Source organism: Giraffa tippelskirchi, chromosome 11, assembly GCF_054371585.1.
Source record: "Giraffa tippelskirchi isolate mGirTip1 chromosome 11, T2T-mGirTip1v1.2.pri, whole genome shotgun sequence".
Classification (NCBI taxonomy): domain Eukaryota; kingdom Metazoa; phylum Chordata; class Mammalia; order Artiodactyla; family Giraffidae; genus Giraffa; species Giraffa tippelskirchi.
This window is the reverse complement of record NC_137285.1, coordinates 106056403-106076463: the sequence shown is the minus strand read 5'-3', so window position 1 is coordinate 106076463 and position 20061 is coordinate 106056403. Positions and strand designations below refer to the sequence as shown.

At 49.5% G+C, this 20061-nt stretch overlaps 1 protein-coding gene across 5 annotated transcripts in view; it reads right to left on the bottom strand.

Annotated features, from left to right (window-relative positions):
• Nucleotides 1-20061, bottom strand: part of GRIK4 (glutamate ionotropic receptor kainate type subunit 4) — a 492838-nt gene that overhangs the window by 313477 nt on the left and 159300 nt on the right. For all 5 annotated transcript variants that reach the window (XM_081541612.1, XM_081541613.1, XM_081541610.1 and 2 more), the window contains exon 2: nt 17959-18090. In XM_081541612.1, the coding sequence (XP_081397738.1) occupies nt 17959-18040 (82 nt within the window). In that variant the 5' untranslated portion in view covers nt 18041-18090. The remainder of the gene's footprint in view (nt 1-17958; nt 18091-20061) is intronic.

Sequence of the window (20061 nt, the reverse complement as noted above, 5' to 3'; positions counted from 1 at the left end):
TAGAATTGAAAAGGCCAGAGACTGCACGTCGAGTTATGGGGAGCGGAGGGGTGCAGGGAGGATGCTCCCGGGCAGAGTCTCTTTCTCCTCCTTTCCAAATTCTGAGACACTCAGCTGGCTAACACCTCCGCTCCCACTAGAATGTTCCAGGCTCCTTGCTGTTCTGTTTCAGGATGCGTAACTTAGTCCATGTAGTCCCCATTTCCTGCCCCAGGGTCCCCATTTCCAAAGTCACAGAGTATATGATCCCAAGGGGCACAAACACCTTCTTCATGGCAGCCAGGGGTAAGAATTGAGTCATTTACTCATTCCACCAATGTTTACTGAACACCTGCTATGAGCAAGGCTGAGAGGGGTGGTCTTGGCCCCCAGGGAAACCAATGCCAGAACAACTCTCATCACTATGTGACGTGAGCCGAAGGCTGGGGTGGAGCTGGCCACCCACAGTCCACTGTGGAGCAGGGAAGGGCAGACAGGCCTGTTATGGGGAAGGAAAGGACAGTCACGGAAATTTTCTTAGAGGAAGAGGGAGGTTTTGAAGAAAATTCTGCAGGTGAGGAGATAAGGAGATAAGGCAGATGGAGCAAAGGCCCAGGGATGAGACGCAGAGGTGCTTTGGGGCCCCAGTGTGTCTGGAGGGCAGGATGTCTGATGGCAAGTGTTCACAGGGCAGGGATGGAAATGGGGGCATGATGATGCAGGGTGGGGCTGTCTGGATGGTCTGCAGCCTGCCTGCGAAGGCTTCAGGTTCCCCGGAAAGGCGCTTCTTGAGCTTCTTCCCCATTAGAGCCCTCCTTAGATGTTGGGGGCAGGGGCATGGAGATGCTATAGTTTCCGATCCTTGGGCACCAGGGCCCAGAAGTGCCCAGGCCCCCACCACCTCCACCTTCAGACACCCTGGCGGCCCCACCCTGAGGCTTGGGCAAGGAAGCTGAGGAAGCTTTACTCAACATCCCGAACCTCCCACTCCCTGCCCCACCCCAGTGGCCCACTCCAGGTGGTCCCAGGTGGCCCTGGGCACAACATGCCCTGAAGACTGCTGGCAATTCATCCTAAGCACCTCAGGAGAGCACAGGGGAACTCAAGAACTCCAGTCTCTGTACTCCTTCCAGGCCTCAGGGACACGATTTCCATTCTCTTCCTGGACTGTTGACTCAAAAAGTTACGCTTAAGCAAAAGAGGGAGCTTCCCCCATGGCTCAGCAGGTAAAGAATCCACCTGCAACGCAGGAGACACAGGAGACGTGGATTTGATTCCTGGGTTGGGAAGATCCCCTGGAGGAGGAAATGGCAACCCACTCCGATATTCTTGCCTGAAAAACCCATGGACAGAGGAGCCTGGCAGGATATACTCCAAAGGGTCACAAAGGGTCGGACATGACTGAGGGACTGAGCACATATGCAAGTAAAAGAGGAGAGGGCACTGGTTTTGAAGTAGGGCAGGGCAGTAATAATGACCATATGGTCTTCAGAGGCAGACAGGGCATGGATTTTAATGCTGGCTCCAGCCTCATACCAGCTGTGTGATCCTGGGTAACTTAGTTACTTTCTGAGCCTCATCTTTCTCATCTGTAAAATGGACATGATGGCAGCATTAAGTGATTTTGAACAGCATAGTCCCTGGTACATAACAAATATCTAATAATATTATTATTATTATTATAAGGCTAGATATTTCTGACTCCAAAAGTCCCAACTCTCTTACTCTCTTACTTTATACTCTTATTTCCCTTTTAGAGTGTCCTCTCCAGCTCCCATCTCCACTCCTTCTATTTCAAAGGATTGCCCCCCTTTTTAAAAAAAAAAAAAATACTCCTGGGACTTCCTGGTAGTCCAATGGTGAAGACTCAGTGATTCCACTGCAGGGGGCGTGGGTTCGATCCCTGGTAAGGGAACTAAGATGCTATATGCTAGGCAGTGTGGACAATAATAATAATAATTTAAAAATACTCCTGGCAGAGCCTGTTGCCTGATCACCAGTCAAGCTGCCTTCTCCTTCCCCTGGGGCACTGTGCTGATCTTACAAGGCAGGGACCCTCTGGGCCCCTCTCCTTGGCGCCTTCCTGGGAGAGAAGCACCGGATACATTTAACAGGGCAGGATAAATAGCAATAATAATATATGTTCAGCCATTAGCCTCATAAGTAATCAAAGATCACTGCCATATGATTCCTGGTTAAACATCACTTGGAATCTAATAAATAGGTGGCTATAAATAAAGGCAGCGAGCAGATTCGTCCCCTCTGAGCAGCGAAGCCTCTGCTCTTATTTTTAGCCTAAAGGTGCCTTCAGAGCTACTCCTGTGGTTCAATTTTAAGTTAATTTAAATCTGCAAGGGCAGGAGGGGGCAATGAGGGGGGCTCAGGCTTGGTGTCTGCCTTCTGCTTCTCTAAAGAAATCAAGGAACTCCCATCTGCCAATTCAGGGTACAAGGGTTCAATCCCTGGTCTGGGAAGACTTCACATGTCCTGGGGCAACTAAGTCCATGTACCGCAACTACTGAGCCTATGTGCTACAACTACTGAAGCCCTCCAGCCTACAGCCAGTGCTCCACAGCAAAAGAAGCCACTGCAGTGAGAGAGTACCCACCAGCTTGCCACAAATAGAGAAAGCTTGCATACAGCAACGAAGACCCAGAGCAGCCAAAAAAAAGAGAGAGAGAGAGAAAGAAATCAAAGTGTCCTTGGGGTCTTGAGTAGACCTTCTTCATGGTCACCTTCTCCCCACTCCTCCCAGGGGTTCCTCAAAGGGAGTACAGTGGGCCCAAGAATGAGAGGCACCTAGTGTGACAGACAGAGTACAGGTTTGGGGCCAAAGAAATCTGGGTTCAAATTCAGGGTCTTCTATGCTCTGCATGAGTGACCTCAATCCCTCCAAGCCTTGGATTCTATACCGACAGACCAGGTACCATCCAACCTACCTCTGAAGATTGTTGCAAAAATTAAATTATATAATTTATAGTCAGTGATGGACACATATTAGATGCTCAATACATATGAATGTCATTTCAGTCCCTGGATACAGTCTTTGAAAGCGATGGGCCCCCATCCTTTAATTAGATGTAAACAGGTGACATATCAAGAAGGCAAAAAGAAGCCCAAAGTGCCGACGACCGTTGCTTAACTCTGGAACTAGCCCATTAGCACTCAAGGCCTTTCTGCTCTGTGCTACCCCGGAGTTCCTTCATGTCTGAGTTTTGCCTTTTAACATTAGAACCTTAACAACAAAATATTCTGTTCCCAGAATTTCCCACAGAGCCTCAGCCCACTGCAGGGCACTGTCAGTGTTAAATAAGGACCAAGAGAAACAAGCTGGATCAGCCTTAAGCTCAGGTTTCCAAACTCCTGACTCATGGCAGTATCTTCCAACATCACATGCTTTCCTAAAACACCAGAGGATCTGTCCCTTTCTGGAAGGATGACAAGCAGAGTAAGAGACAGTCTGCTGAGACTCTGGGGGGACATAATTCTTTCCTGGCCCCATGGCAGGAAATAAACACATCACTCCAAGCCAAGCCCAGCAGAGTCCATGTGACACGGCCTCAGATAACACTCTGCTTGGGGGTTACTCCTTTGAAACCCCGACACGTTAAATCAACGTGATGAAGAGCTTCCCGTTACACAGTCCCTTTGTGACTCTCTCTCTCCTGTGGCACAGTGTCAGCCACAGTCATGTGGCTGTCCTGTCGGGTTCCCTCTGCCTATCGAGGAAACGCATCCGCTTCAGGGCTCTGGGCTGTCTGGTTCTCATGCAGAATGGTTGACCGTAACAGGAGTCAGGCAATCAGGTCAAGTGTTGGCCTGGGGCCAGTTTCCAACCACAAGTGTGGTCCCCTGCACACCGCTCTGCTCATGAGAAGGCTGTCCAGAGGCTCAGGCTCCTACCTTGGAAGCCATCCAAACAGAAGTCAGAATAATGGCCCCCAAAGACGTCCATGTCCTAATCCCCAGAGTCCACCACCATGTTACTGTCCAGGGCAGAATGGACTCTGCAGATGTCATTGAGGTTCCAGACCTTGAGATGGGGAGATTATCCTGGATCATCTCAGCATGCTCAATATAATCTGGTGAGTTCTTAAAATTGGAGAACATTTCCTTGGCTGAGGTCAGGGAGCTGTGATGTGAGAATGAAGTGACCCAGAACTTTGAGAATGGAAGAAGGGGGCCATGAGCCAAGGCATGCAGCACTCGGGAAACTGGGAACAGCCTCCGCTGACAGCCAGTAATAAAACAAGAACCTTGATTTTGTGACTGCAAGGAATTGAATTCTGCCAACAATCAAAATGAGCAGGAAATGAATTCTCCCCTAGAGCCTCCAGGAAGGATCACAGTCCTGCTGACATCTTAGTTTTAGCTCAGCCTGACTTCTGACCATAAATTAATACATTTGTCTGGATTAAGCTACTGAGTTTCTGGTAATTTGTTATGGCAGCAGGAGAAAGCTATGGTAATAATAACTATGGTACAACTACTTTTAATAACTACTATTTATTGAACTATTAATTATCAGGCACTGTGCTATCTGTTTTGGATACATTATCATACACATAAATCTCAGTATACAGGGTGTGTATGATTACCTCATTATCTAGTAGAAAACAGAGACTAAATAATTTGCCCAAGGTCACATGCTAATTCATTTTCAAGTTTGTATGTCAATAAAGCCCAATTCCATTTAACAGCCCTGCAATGCCACCCAGAAATACACCTGCATGTTGGGCAAACTACTGTTTTTTAAAGAAACAAAAGAAAGGGAATTAATATTTACTAAATATTACTAGATGCTACAAACCATGGATGGTACATATGATATTACATATCTCCTTTCAATTTATATGATAACCTCCTCCTATGGTAAAGTATTATCTCCAGCTTACAGACGGGAAACTGAGCATGAAAAAGGTTGAATAATTTGCCTCAAGGAACATGGCTAGTAACAGAGAGTCACACCCATGGATTTTTAATTCAAGGCTGCCTTATCCATGATGCTGAGAATATGAAGACTTGAATGTGAACCTCAAGCTCCCCCGGGTGAACATCCTTATGACTTCCTGGTAAGACAGGCATTGAATCAAGATCCAAAATGAAACCCGTCAGGCTGTCATCACAAGCCAACAGCAACAGCCCCCTGCCCACCCCTCAAGAGTGGTCCTGCCCAGAGGCCAGTATGACTCTCTGGTAGATAATTCCTGGGTTTCTCTTGTGGCTCAGCTGGTAAGATAATTCCTGGGCAGACGAGGAAGAAGTTGACTAAATATAGGGAGAGCTCCAATGGGGATGAATCCATAGACTTGCATTCACTTACACGCTAGTTCATCTCCACCAACTCCATTCATTTCCATTTTAAATTCCTTTAACACTCAAGGTTTTCCCAACTGGCTCTAAAAGGGAAATTGACATTAAAGGTAAAGGTCCCTTTAGGTTCAAAAACCCCAAGGGCTCCAGGGAGAACAGGGAGTGTCCCCATACTGGCCTTCGGAAAGCTCCCTGCTTCCCTGTCCGCTGGCCTGGGGCTTCCTGATGGCTGCCCAGAGGTGCGGGGCCACCCACCGCCAGTATGCTCTCCCACAGGCCGGGATTGGTGCCTTTCTGGGGCAAGCCCTTAGCAGAGCTTCCTGCGGAGGCCCCCAGGGCTATCTGCCTCCCCTTCCTGTCATCTCGGGGAAAATCCCTGTTCTTTCATCTGTGAGCTGAAAGCTCAAAGTCTCATGTTGTTAGATCCCTGGCACTGGGGGAAATTTATGAGTGTTGCCAGCAGAGTGGCGTTCCCTCCCCTGCCTGTGTCACTTGCTGCTTGAAAGACCATGTTCTATAAAGGGTGGAAAAGCACATCTTGGAAGAAACCACAGGGGTGACACAACCTGGGGAACCTCCCAGCATCCACTTCCTTAAAACAGATATCTTCAGACACGGGGGCAACCTGCCGCCCACTTTCAAAGAGCATGCACTCTGGGGTCAAGAGCAAAGCCAGCCTGAGAGGAGCCGGGGCGGGGGAGGGGGCACACCTCTCACAGACATAGGTGGAGACCTGGACGGGCTTTTTTTTTCTTAACTGAAACATTGGTCAGTCAGTGCTTGGGTCTGACCAGGGGCTCTGAACCTGGAGACGAGACCCCATCAGGCTGGAGCACGTGTGAGTGCTGGACCGCGAGTAGATGAGGGGAGTGCCTGTCTCTGATTTGGAGACCACATCCCACCTGGAAAGGAGAAAAGAGAAAACCCATATTCAGAGGGCAGTGACCAGGATGATGAGTAAAATCCAGATACGGAAATGGAAGCAACCGTCAGAGGCACTCATGATGAATCTCTGAAAGAAAGGAGCTGCTGGGGGCTGTGAAATGACAGGGCTTCAGATCTGAGAGACGCTGTCGGCAGGAAGAGCACTAGGCCTGCTCTGTCAGCTCCTGAGAGACAGGCAGAGCCCACAGAGAGACAGACTGTGGCTCAACAGATAGGAAAACTGATCGTCTGAGCTCTTCAAAAACGGAATGGGTTATCCTGGGGTTCCCTGGCCGCCATCAAGATTTTGTGACTCTGAGGACAAGCGGACAGGCTGGGTCCAGCACTGGGAGAATCTGTGGCAGACAATAGGCAGGTACCCTGGTCAAAACTGGCAGCTTTAGGAAAGAGCTAGGAGCGGGTGGCAGGGTCCGAGCTGGGAGGCTGGGTCCAGATTCAGGTCCCCAGACTCTAGGAAGACTGAGGCAAGCAAGGCCTGGCCAGAGCCCCTGGGGGAAGCTCGGACACAGTCAACATATGAGAGTGAGGTTTCAGACTTGATGACGAGACAGAAACTTGAGCCCCGCAGCAGCCGCACAGCTGGGAGAGGATTCTTAGTCAACAGTTCCGTGTTTGGATCTGAGGGACAAAGTAGGACCAGCAGCCAAGACTGGTTTTGATGCTGAGTCATTAACCTGCTGGCTTGGACTTCCTCAGTGGGATGAAGATTGGCCCCAGAATCTAGGGTTTGCTGCAGGGGTCAGAGAACCTGGGGACAGGAAGCCAGCAGGGTCACTGCACTGTCCTCGTTTAGAGGAAAGCTTGTTTAGAAGTGCTTTGCGAGTGGGACCATCTGCCTTCCAACAGCTTTCAAATTTGAGGCTCCTCAGAGACCTCCCTTGGGTCTGCATTGCTCACTCATTCAGCAGACATTTAGAGAGCACCTTCTGTGTACCCCGGAGGAGGAAATGGCAACCCACTTCAGTATTCTTGCCTGGAAAATTCCATGGACAGAGGAGCCTGGCGGGCTACAATTCATAGGGTCGCAAAGAGTCGGACACAACTGAGCCTGAGTTAGGCAAGATTTTTTGTACCAGGCACTGCCTTACATGCCAGGGAAACAACAGAGAACAAGACAAAGGGCTTTGGTTGATGGGAAGATGCATAATAAACAAATAGGACCCAGTTTATCAGATGGTGACAAGTGCTATTAAAAAAAAAAGCAAGGACGAGAGAGAGAGAGAAATGGCAGGCAGGGCATGACCTATAGGAATTGAGAGCGCAAACCACACACACATCTAGGTGAAGACTGTCCTAGGCAGAGAGGACACCAAGGAAGCCAGGGGGTGAGGCTGGTATGGAGTGAGCAAGAGACAGAGGGTAAGGAATGAGGGAAAAAAGGAACAGAAAAAGGGGGCAGACCGTGGAGGATCCCAAGGGAGGGACCCCAGAAGGACTCTTTCTTTTCCTCTGACTTGAGATGAGAAGGCATTGAAGGAGCTGGGCAGAGGGCTGACATGATCTAGCTTATATTTTAAAAGAATCATCCTTGTTGTCATCCTGAGAAACAAAAGTGACCGGGCAAGAGAGAAGCAGAGAAAGCAGTAGGAAAGCTTTGCAGGGAGAGAGACTATTATCTTGGAACAGGAAAGTCATAGCAGAGGTGGTCAGAAGGGGCTGGGTTCTGGATATACTTGGAAGGTGCAGCAGACAGGATCTGCTGAAGGGGAGCATATGGGATATCAGAGAAAGATGGGATCAGGCATGACTCCAAGGGTCGGGATCTAAGTCCAAAGAGATAGGATGCCATCACCATATATGAAATGGAGGAGATGGTAGGAGAAATAGGCTTGAAGGAGAACATCAACAACTCAAGTTTGGACACGTCGAGTTTGAGTTTCTCTTGGACCTCCAAGAGGGGATGTGGAGTAGACATATAAGTCTGGAGTTATGGGGAGATATCAGAATTGGAGATAACAATGGAGAGTCGTAGCTTCAAAAGCCATGAAGCTGGATGAGATCACTAGGGAGTGGGTGGAAAGAGAAGAGGTCTAAGGACAGAACCCTGGGGCACATACGTATTCAGAGGTTGGAGACAGGAGAAGGAAACAGCAAAAGAGTCTGGGAGCTAGTGAGGGAGAGTAAAAACCAAGATGGAGTGTGACCCAGGAGCCAAGAGAAAGAAGCGTTTCCAGGAAGAGGGAGTGAAAGACTATGTCAAATGCTGCTGGTGAAATGAGTCCTGAAGACAGGTGATTGGATGAAGCCATGGAGGCACCGTGGGTTGGAGTAAAAATCTGATGGGAGGGAGTCCTATGGGTTAGGTAAGAGAGGAGAAGAAATGGAGACAGCTTTGCATGAGAATTCTTTTGGAGAGTTTCTCTGCAGTGGGAAGGAGAGAAGTGGGGTTTCGCTGAAGAAAGATGTGGGGCTAAGGGAGGTTTTTAAGATGGGCAATCACTCAGATCCACTAGCCAGTAGTGGGGACCATTACCTCAGGGGAAAATGCCCACGACACTGGAAAGGTAAAGAAGATAGAGTCCAATCTCTCAGGATGCTCTTAAGTTTGTGCGACAGATGGAATTCAAAAAAGGTTTTTAAAATGTTGGCGAAAACAGGCAGGATGGACCAATGACATCAGTGCAAGGCATGCATGATTCGGTCAGCGTGCATACCTCTTGCACTCTCAGAATTCTAGAAGAGCTTTCCAAACTGGGTGCAGATTCTCAGCTCTTAGAAAGAACTGAATTTAAAGCAGGATTTAGGAAAGGGGGAGATACAGCACTTGATGGAGGAGTGGAGAAGGATGCTCCAGGCAGGGGAAGGCTAAGAGATGGACACAGGGTGGCCCAACAGGGCCATTCCCAGTAACAGGTATCACTTTCCCAGCACTTAATACATGCCTGACACTTTTCTAAGTGCTCTGTAGGTAGTGGTAGTAGTAGTTTAGTCACTAAGTCGTGTCCAACTCTTGCGATCCCATGGACTGTAGCCTGCCAGGCTCCTCTGTCCAAGGGATTTCCCAGGCAACAATACTGGAGAGGGTTGCCAATTCCCTCTCCAGGGGATCTTCCTGCATCTCCTGTATCACAGGCGGGTTCTTTACCAACTGAGCCACCAGGAAACTCATTGAATTCTTATAAACACATGAGGAAGCATCTACGTCATCCGTGCCATACTTGAAGAAATTGAAACACCAAGAAATTAAGTTCTCTCCCAAGGTCACATGACTAGTAAAGGGTGGTGCTCACATTCAAACCCAGGTTAGAGCCCAGGCTTCAGCATCCACCTCTATTCTACGCTGAAGGCTTCCCAAGCCAACCCCAGTACCACCAGAACACATCAGGTTCTGTGGTGTCCCATGAGCTTGGAACGGTCATGGAAAGGACCTGGTGCGTCAGGAGAGAGTGGGCTGAGGGAGAGGGAAATATATAAGGGACACTCTCCAGGGCTGCACTGGGTGGTCACCCACCCCCAGTTAGGCTGGCTTTCCTCCTGAATCTAGCATGGTGGCCATGCCTCCTGGCCAGGCGCTGGTCAAGGTCCCCCTTCATCAAGCATCTGCTGAGGCCAGACTAGATGAGCAGGCGCCTCCCTCTGGACCACACCCCTCATCAATGTGGGCTAAAGGGGTTCTGGAGCCGCCACAAGCTTATCGGCCCCTAACCCAGCTCGATGGGAAGAAACACACACCAAAAAGATACAGAAGGGCTGCTGGGTGACCCGACGTGTCTGCAGCCCTCGTCTAGCCAGTGTGGAATGCGTGCCCCCGCATCCAGACTAATGAGAGCTAAGTGTGACTGCTGTCTCTCCTGCAGCCGAGCCGTGAGCCTGTGAGTGTGATACGTGGGCTCTGCCCATGCCTCCCGCCCACTCGGGCTCACACACACCCAGGCACTTGGTTGAGAGCTGGCAGCAGCCTCCACCATCACCCGCGCATCTCTTGACTCCTCAGCAGTGGCCACGGGGAGAAAAGAAACACCCAGGCAGGGCTACACCAACCGAGCAAGCAGAACTAGCAGGGCTTCCCTTCCTATCCTGCTTAAGCAACTGTGGCCGAATGGAGTCATGGCTTAAATCGGGCAGATGGCCGCCTCCATTCTAAGCTCTGGTGAATTGCTGTTAATGAGAACACAATGATAATGGGCTGTCTCCCTCATAGTATGAGAAAAGACCAAAGGCTGCAGTATATTCTAGTACAGTATCCCAGCTTGGATGGGGTACTGAAGGTAAGAGTCCAGCCCCCGCCCCCCCATGATGCTGAAATCTCTGTCCAGCCCAGCTGTGGCCATCTCCAGCTGTGAGGACCTCAGCATCAGAACCCATCCCATCTGTCGGATAAGCATTTTTCTACACCAAACCCAAATCTCTCTCCATGATTTCCACCTTCCCCTGAAACAACACATTCCCCCTACACCCTCCCGCCAAAATAGAGCTAATGACTCAGTCCCCCAACCCAAGACTCTTGTAAACCACTTTGCAGTGCTAGAGACAAGTTTTTGAAATTCTGACAAAATATCACCATGCCAGTTGTCTCAAATCATGTGTGTCTCTGCCAGGTAGGGCTTCCTCTGGCAGAGCAGCAGATAGTGTGGGTCATCGCATGTGTGGAGGGGCCATACAAGACCCCGGGGAAACCGGGCCCTTCTAGCACCAGTGAACATAGGAAGTCATGCACCAAAATTATTTGGAAATCAGCTCTAGGATGTATGGCTTTGAGTTAGGAAAAAATAACCCCCTTCGATGTCTCTAATACCACTGCTACTGGGACATTTCCCAGTCTCCTTTCGGAGATTCACCATGATACGTTCAAGAAAACATAATGTTTCCTGCCATCGCCTGCCTGTTCTCTTTAGCTCAGTCTGATTTCTTAAGGTACTGGGCGTTGGCACGCTGGTCCTTATGGCTTTCAGTCTTACCCATAGAGAATGTACAATCAGAGGGGAGGGTGGGATAAATTGGGACAGTAGCATTGACATATACACACTACCATGTGTACAACAGATAGCAAGTGGGAAGTTGCTGTATAGCACAGGGTGCTCAGCTTGGTGCTCTGTGACGACCTAAAGAGGTGGGGTGGAGCGGGGTGGGAGGGAGGCTCAAGAGGGAGGAGATATATGTATACATATAGCTGATTCACTTTGTTGTACAGTAAAAACTAACAGAACATTGTAAAATAATTATACTCCAATTAAAAAAAAATGTAGTATGGGACTTTCCTGCTGGTTCAGTGGTTAGGACTCCGAGCTTCCACTGCAGGGGGCATAGGTTCAATCCTTGGTCAGGAAACTAAGATCCTGCATGCCACTCGGCCAAAAAAAAAGAGAAGAGAGAGAACGCACCAACAGGTTATTCAGGACTCTGCCACCTAGGCTGCCCTCCAACTTGACTCAAGAGGTCCTCTTTGTCCCCGCCCAGATGTCATCTCCTCTCTTTCCTTTTGAGGCTACCACTCCGCTGCATGAGAGCTGGCCAAGCCACAAACTCTGTGAGCCTCAGACCCCTCTTCTATGAGATGTGTCTACTTCTATCTACCTGGCAGGTTGTTGGAGAAACCAAATTAACACATGTCAGCCACCTGATGTGAAATGCCGACTCATTGGAAAAGACCCTGATGCTGGGAAAGATTGAAGATAAAAGGAGAAGAAGGCAACAGAGAATAAGATGGTTGAATAGCATCACTGACTCAATGGACATGAAATTGAGCAAACCACAGGAGACAGTAACGGACAGGGAGGCCTGGCTTGCTGTAGTCCATGGCTCACAAAGAGTCAGACACAGCTTAGTGACTGAAGAAAAACAACAAAGAACGTGTTATACAGTGTAAACTGTGGCATTGATGTCACCAGGCAGTTGGGAGTCAGGAGTCCTGGCACTGCCACAGTGGCCTTTGCCAACTTGCTTTGCCTTATGGGGACCCCAGTTTGTCTTATCTGTAAAATGGAGCATCTAGGTCTAATTCATCCCTCACTTCCTCAGTGGAAGAGACTGGCCAGAGGCTGCAGCTAACAAATGGGTTCTGGGAAAGTTGAGAGAGATACACGCTCTGACAGTATCCGGTGCAGTGCTCCTGGCGGGAGACCAAGTTACAAGCAAAGACAGAGGACTCCGCACAGCACTCTGGCCTGGAATACCTTTCTAACCAAGCCTCCTTATCCCTCTGAAGAGGTAGAGGAGGCAGGGGTGGGCAGGAGGGAGAGGAGAGACAGCCCCAAGCAAGCACTCATGCGGGCAGACACTCTAAGGGACTGCTTTCAGCAAAATAGTTACTATCCTAAATACATATTTTGGACACTTAGGGTTAAATAAAATTGGTTGACATTTTTGAGCACTGACCAACATCTGGGAGAAGAGAGATGTGAAAACTGACAGTTCAGTTCAAGATTCAAAACTCGCCATTAGGTAATTCATCCAGCAGTTCCTAAGCACCTTTCATGGGCCAGGCACTGTGCTAAGACTCAGGAACAGAGACATAATAACAAAGACCCTGATCCCCTAAGGTGGTCATTAGGGGAGGGATTTGTGTCCCAGAAACCTTTGTCCATGGATTCTCTCTCTAGATGATGGAGGAAGGAGAAAAGCAACAGTTTCTATTTGTCCCTAATGTGAAAGACCAACTGATCCTTTATATGGGTGACTCAATTGAGAAAAGAGATGAAGAGTTACACGCTGATCAAAATTTCATAGATCAAATCACATGATCACATCACACATTATGCAGGGAAGCCCACTACTCAACAAGCCCCATGGTAGGTCCTCTGCAAGGCACAGAATTCCACTGGTATATCTGGATCTTGGTGTGTCCAATATTTTTAACACACAACAGAACAGGGTAAGAAAACCGATGCATTTTATTCCTCCTCCTTACCTCCCCCAATTCTCTTATTATCTTTATCTTCATAACATTTGAATGTTCTATGTTAAACATTCTCTCTGCAGGACTTGGAGCTCATTGAGGGAAACCAACTCAGTGAAAAATGGGAGTTGTAAAGTGCTTGGGGCCCTAGTAAGACAGAGTGTTGAATAAATCCAAGCTCTTGCTGCTTTACCTCGCAGGGAAACCTTAAACAAGAGATTCAACTGCTACAATAACCTGCTGATGTCTAGCACCACTCACACTGAGCAGAACTCTGTACCACCCTGATCAAGCCCCTCAGATCCCCAGGCCTCAGTTTCCTCATCTGTCTGATGGACTTTGTCTAGGCCCTTAGGAAATTATTTGGGAGTTAAAAACAAAAAAAAAGAGTGAGAGCCTATAAAAGCAGTAATGATTCCATCTTTCAATCCCTTTACCAGATATAAAACAATATATTTCATGTGACTGCTGTGATAATGGAATATCCTAAATGTCTCCAGGGCTGTAGAGCCGCAGTAGAGCAAAACAGAAAGAGCAGCTTTGGAGACAGGTTTGAATTTCAGTCTCTGTGTGACCTTAGACAAGTTATTTAAGCTCCCTGAGCCTCTGTTTCTTCATCTATAACATCGGATCATTAATTCTGACGTGAAGATTGCCTGAAATATGTGAAATACCTAGCACAGTACCTGGAAGAAAATGAGGTCTTTCCAAGTGGGAATTATTATGGGGATTATTATTATTTAGCACCATATCCTCAGTCCTTGGCACACAGCACTCAATAATACTTGTTGAGTGGATTCATGAATGAATAGGTGAATCCCTGTTTTTACCATTACAGCTAACACTTGCCTTAGAACTCAATCAGGATCTCCAGTCCATTCCTCTTCTCCCTTTTAAGTAAGACAGATAGATGGACATTTCTCTTTCTCCTCTTTCTCCTTTTTCTTCTACTTCCTCCAATAAGTCTACCTCTTTAAGCACAGGGAAAAGCTGACTCATTGGAAAAGACCCTGATGCTAGGAAAGATTGAGAGCAAGAGGAGAAGGGGACGACAGAGGATGAGATGGTTGGATGGCATCACTGATTCAATGGACATGAGTTTGAGCAATCTCAGGGAGACAATGAAAAACAGGGAAGCCTGACGTGCTACAGTTCACGGGGTCATGAAGAGTTGGACACGACTTAGCGACTGAACATCAACAATAAAGACTGGAAGAAACTTTAAAACAATGATACGGAGCATGTTTTGAGGGAACCACATTTTTCAAGGATCACAGACTCATCCACCCACCTCTTCATTGAGCTTGTGTGACACACTTGCATACGTCAAGTGTGAAGGCCTGTGTCATGTGGTCCATCTCCCTTGGAAGCCAAAATCTGGTGGGAAAATGCCATAATAATCAGAGCACAACCCAGTGAATGATGGAACAGGGGAATGGGAGAATGGTTGGGCAAAGATGATCTGACCCTAGGAGGGACAGGAAAATATTGGGAAAGCAGTCTGCGGAGGAAGGGCTATTTACACCAATGATATTGGTAATTCAAAAGAGGGAGGTGGGGAGGGAAGAGGAGGAGCAGGAGAAGTTGCTTTTATTTCCAGGCAGAGAAAATGGAATGCAAGGAAGAGCTCTTCAGGCCCAGAAGAGGGATGAGAAAAGCCCAGAGTAAATCTCCCTAGTATATGGCATATTCACTTAACAGTGAGTAGTCGTGTGGCTAAAATAAGTGACCAGGGAAGGAGTAACAGACGGCTAGCTGGAAAGCCTCACATTCATTCAGCTGACAAATACTGAGTTCCTAATGCGTTTGGGGGCAAGATTTGCTAATATCAGAAACAGGATGGGAGGAAACTGTAAGAGACAACGACCTCCACCTACTGTTGAAGGTGACTCTGTTTCCCCAGTGGCTTAGGGAGCCCACTGGTGGGCAATGGAGGGAGCACTGCCAGAGGAGTCCAGGAGACCAGGCCCTAGGACCGACTGCCACCAGCCCCACCCCCACGTGCCCTGTGATCTTGGCCAAACCACCACCCCTGTGGGTCTTTCTCCCCATCTGCAAAATGAGCAGGTTGGAAAATGGGATCTTCAGAATCCTTTGTGGCTTTAAGATATAATGATGATCCCTTTAAGTAATGGAGGGCTCTAGAGATGGGGAGGGGAGGTCTTCTCAGGGCATTTATTAACTTGTGGTTCCCACAGTCATCACTCAGAGGACCCAGAGGGACAGAAGCAAAATCAAAAGACATTTCCAGAAGATAGATGACTGAAGCGGGCTGACAGATGTGTGAGAGTTTGGGGAATTTATGCGAGCAGCTTCACCATCATAAATAAAATTCCTTTCTCTTACCCAAAACCTCATTGGGTGGGGGGGGGGGCGGTAAATACCGGACCCCGTAATAGACAATTTGGCTGTATCTCCTGCCCCGTGCCTCACTTGAATGAAAAACAGCAGTCCCAAGGCAGGGTAATGGGCTCGGCGCCTCTTTACAAGCATCCATATTGTCACCAGCCATCAAGCAGGGCTGGAGATGGAGCAGGCGGGACCATTTATCTCTGAGATCCCTGGTCCCTTCGTGCAGTCTCGCTCTCACAGCCATCTACATTGAGGCTGAGGGTTTGGAAGGGACTCCAGAAGAATCAAATGTGGGGAGAAGTGACCCCTGGGAAGGGGGAAGGAGCAGCAGCCCCCCCCTTTTCCAAGAGGCTCTGGAGGACTTGGGGGACCCGGCGCCATCAACGCTGGTTCAGCCCATCGGTGTGGAAGGCTGCCTGCTGCTCAGCACAGCTACTTGTGTTTTCCTGACCTACTTCTCTCCTCATCCCTGCCCTACTCCAGATCCCCTCCGGAGTCCGAGTAATTAGCACCTTTTCATCCATAAAGCTCCCGGCTCCCAGGATAACCAAGGAGACAGCAAAACAAGCCCGGGCATTGCTGTTTTGGTTTTTCTTTACTTTTCTCTCTCTTTGTTGACTTCACTCAGCTTCCTGGACTCTGCAGGAGCTCAGGCTCGGTCTGACCTTGTCCACCAGCAGGGCCCCTGGCTGGAAATCAGCTGGACGTGGCCTGGCAGGAACCACAACCAGCACCAGCAGAGCGGACGGAACTGGACAAGCATCGTGCCAAGTGTGGGGATGGGAGCACAGGAGTCCCTTGGAAGCCCTCCCCTGTCTCACAGCAGGCCAGACAGGGATCTGTCAGCTCCACTTTCTGCTTTCCTTCCGGGGGAACAAGTGTCAGGAGAGCCGAGGCCGAGAGGCGCTACTGATTCCGGCTCAGTCTCTTTCCGCTTCCCATTAGCGACAAATGAAAACTGATGGGTTACCGCTTCATCCACTCATTTAGAAGAGAAGAAAACCTCACAGCAAATGCTGAATAACTGGAGGCATCTTATAAATTAAGCATCTTAAGGATATGAACCGTTTTGCATTGCTGCTAAGCAGAATTAAATTAGGTTTTGAAGTTTCAGTAGAAGTGAATGGGGAAGAGGGAGGAAAGGGTTTGTTTTTAATTCCTTTTTTCAAGTATGCAGGGTAGTGAGCCGAGGGCAGGATGAGGGGAAGGACTGAACCACTGGTCCTCATTTCTGATTCCAATTAGCTGTCTCTGGCATATGCATGGAGAAATATACCTGTGTGCCCACGACATAGCAAGGAGCAACTCAGGGGCCTCCAACTTAGGCTCTGACCTGTGATGCCTGACCTGGCCAGGGCCTCCTGACCACCCATCACCACCACCATGCCAAATTCTGGGACCTTAGAACTAGTCCTAACTGCAGTAGAGGAGTTTAGGAGATTTAGGCCAAGTTCCTGGGATTCTATATCATGGTCTTCATTCTAAAAACAGCCTCTAACCCTTTCAGGTTCAAGTTTAGGATCTCAGATCCTGCCTTATGCATAGTATCCACTTTCACCATCCCCACCCCAGTCTGGACAGAGAAGCCTCAGGTGGGCACCTGCCTAGATAACCTACCTAGTGTTTAGGTGCCTCTAAGGCTGTTGTCTGGCCTTGCCCAGGGGTCCTGCTGTTGGACTGGTCTTCTTATGACCATCACACCTGCCTGGATTCCTCACTGATGTGCCCCAACTGCCTGTCCACGCTGACTCCCTTTCCCATACACAAGTACACACCCCGATTCCCAACACCCCACATCTGTCCCAGGCCATCAGCTGACCACACCGTGTCTTCTGGACCAGACTATCTCTCTCTGCAGCTGGAGTCGTGTTCCCAATACCCGGATCACCAGTACCCCACTGCTTAACAGCAATGCCTGCAGTTAAGCAGCTTTGCTCAGTCTTGGAGGTGTTGAGGGGTAGGGAAGGCAGTTGATTTCTCAGGCATTTCTGAACTCTGGAAAGAGCCACGCCTTCTGCCAGGCACAGGGGTGCTGATGGGCCCACAACAGCAGTGCCTGCCTACAGCTAGAAGGAGCACCCCCATGGAAGCAAGGACAAGGGACAGAGCAGGTGGCCATACGTCCCTGAAGTGGCCCATTCTTCCTTCCCAGAACCAAGCAGGCAGGCCTGGGGCACCAAGAACACTTCATCTGAACACACCCTCCAGGAAGCCTTCTGGGATTGATCAGAGGACAGAAGAGATGAGCTCTGCTCTGCTCTCTAGCCCTGGATTTGGAAGCCCTGCGGCCATTCCCATCCTGAGTCCATCACAGGCTGCAAGAGGCACTTATAAGCATCTTTAGTTTCATCACAAGAGGAGCTTGAGCAGATCATAGCTGTGGGCCTGTCGGCTGCCCCACCACCGCCACCCCTGCCCCAACCAAATTCAAGAGGGCAGTGCAGGGTCAGATGTACCTGGCGGACACCTGGGGTGTGGGAGGGGCATTGCCCAGGGCTGGGCTGCCCCCAGGGTGCCACAGGGGCAGCACTTACCGATCCTCAGGGAGTGTGGACTGCAGGCGACCATCACGAGCCACGCGGGAAGCAGCACCAAAGGCGCCCAGACGCGGGGCATCTTCTATAAATCCTCATGGAGCCCTCCGCTGGTCTGGGCATGACATAACTCTGCGGGGGAGGGGAAGAAGTGTGTGAGTCCCTGTGCTGGGAGCCACCCCTCCAGTACAGCGGCCTCCCCATGTGGACAGACTCAGTGAGAAGGATCAACATTCCCTCCCCGAACCCCTGTGCCTGTGGGGGGACTCCAGGCCAGCTCCACGCCTTTGCCTTCCCCCCTCTGCCCAGGCTCACAGAAGCCTCAGGTTCTAAAGCCACCCTCCACCTTCACCCCCATCAGATCAGGAGCAGGCAGTGTGACTGTGGCCAAATGATTCATAGTGAAAAATGAAGTCACTCAGTTGTGTCCGACTCTTTGCAACCCCATGGACTGTAGCCTATCAAGATCCTCCGTCCATGGGATCTTCCAGGCAAGAGTACTGCAGTGGGTTGCCATTTCCTTCTCCAGGTGATCCTCTCAACCCAGGGATCGAACCCGGGTCTCCTGCATTGTGGGCAGACACTTTTACCATCTGAACCACCAGGGAAGTCCAAATGATTCATAGGGGTCCATTTTTTAAAAAAATGTCTCATTGGGGATGAAAACCTTCATCTGCTCTTAAGAACAGGAGCCACGGGTGAGCAGAAGAGGAGGGGTAGGAAGGTTAGGTGATTCCCTGGGCGGGACACGGTGGAGTAGGGGAGGGACTGGGCTTCCATCCAGCTTGTCCATTTGCCAGCTGGGTGGACTCTCTTGGTCACTCAACTCCATTTCCCCACAGGTAGATCTGGCTTAACAACACGTGCCTGGAGCGGTTGAACTGAGGCTGAGGAGAGCCCTGGAGAGGCCCAGCCTAGAGCAGGGGCTAAACAAACGTCAGCTTCGCCCCTGGCCCTGAAGGAGACGTCACTTCTCAGCAAATTCTGAAGGTAGACGTACACATCCCAGAGCATCAGCTGATTTCCACGTCTGCAGAACACTTGTCCCTCCCCATGCTTCCTCCACAGCCCCTCTCTCTTTCCTGAGACTGGGGTCAAGGCCAGAACCTTGGAGGGGGCTGCCTCTCCCCAAAGCAGCATGGGTGCTCTCCTTTCCTGAGACCCTGACACACCTCTCTCTTGACACCCTGAGATCAGAGTCTGTAGGCTACCAGTCCTGCCCCATCACTGGAGTGAGGGTGGGGTTGGTGAATACCCGAATATATGCTAATCCCCAGTCATCCTGGATTAGGAGAGTAGTAGACAGACAGGCTTCCCTGATGGTTCAGATGATAAAGAATCCGCCTGCGATGCAGGAGACCTGGGTTCGATCCCTGGGTCAGGAAATATCCCCTGGAGAACGGAATGGCTACTCACTCCAATATTCTTGCCTGGGAAATCCCATGAGAGGAGCCTGATGAGCTACAGTCCACTCCAGTATTCTTGCCTACAGAGTTCCATGGACAGAGGAGCCTGGCAGGCTGCAGTCCAAGGGGTAGCAAAGAGTCAGACACGACTGAGAGACTAACACTTTCATTTTCAGACAGACAATCCAATAGAAAATATAGACAAACTGCTGCTGCTGCTAAGTCGCTTCATTCGTGTCCAACTCTGTGCGACCCCATAGACGGCAGCCCACCAGGTTCCTCCGTCCCTGGGATTCTCCAGGCAAGAATACTGGAGTGGGTTGCCATTTCCTTCTCCAATGCATGCATGAATGCTAAGTTGCTTCAGTCGTGTTCAACTCTGTGCGACCTCATAGATGGCTGCCCACCAGGCTCCTCTGTCCACAGGATTCTCTAGGCAAGAATACTGGAGTGGGTTGCCGTTTCCTTCTCTAACATAGGCAAAAGACTAGAACAAACATTTCACTAACAACTATATCCAAAAGTTTTGGAGCACACTTGGAAAAGTACTAGGGAAAATGCAATTATAAATCTCAATACATTATCACTATACACTCACCAGGACTTCCCTGGTGGCTCAGTGGTAAAGAATCTGCCTGCAGTCCAGGAGATGCAAGTTCAATCCCTGAATTGGGAAGATCCCCTGGAGAAGGAAATG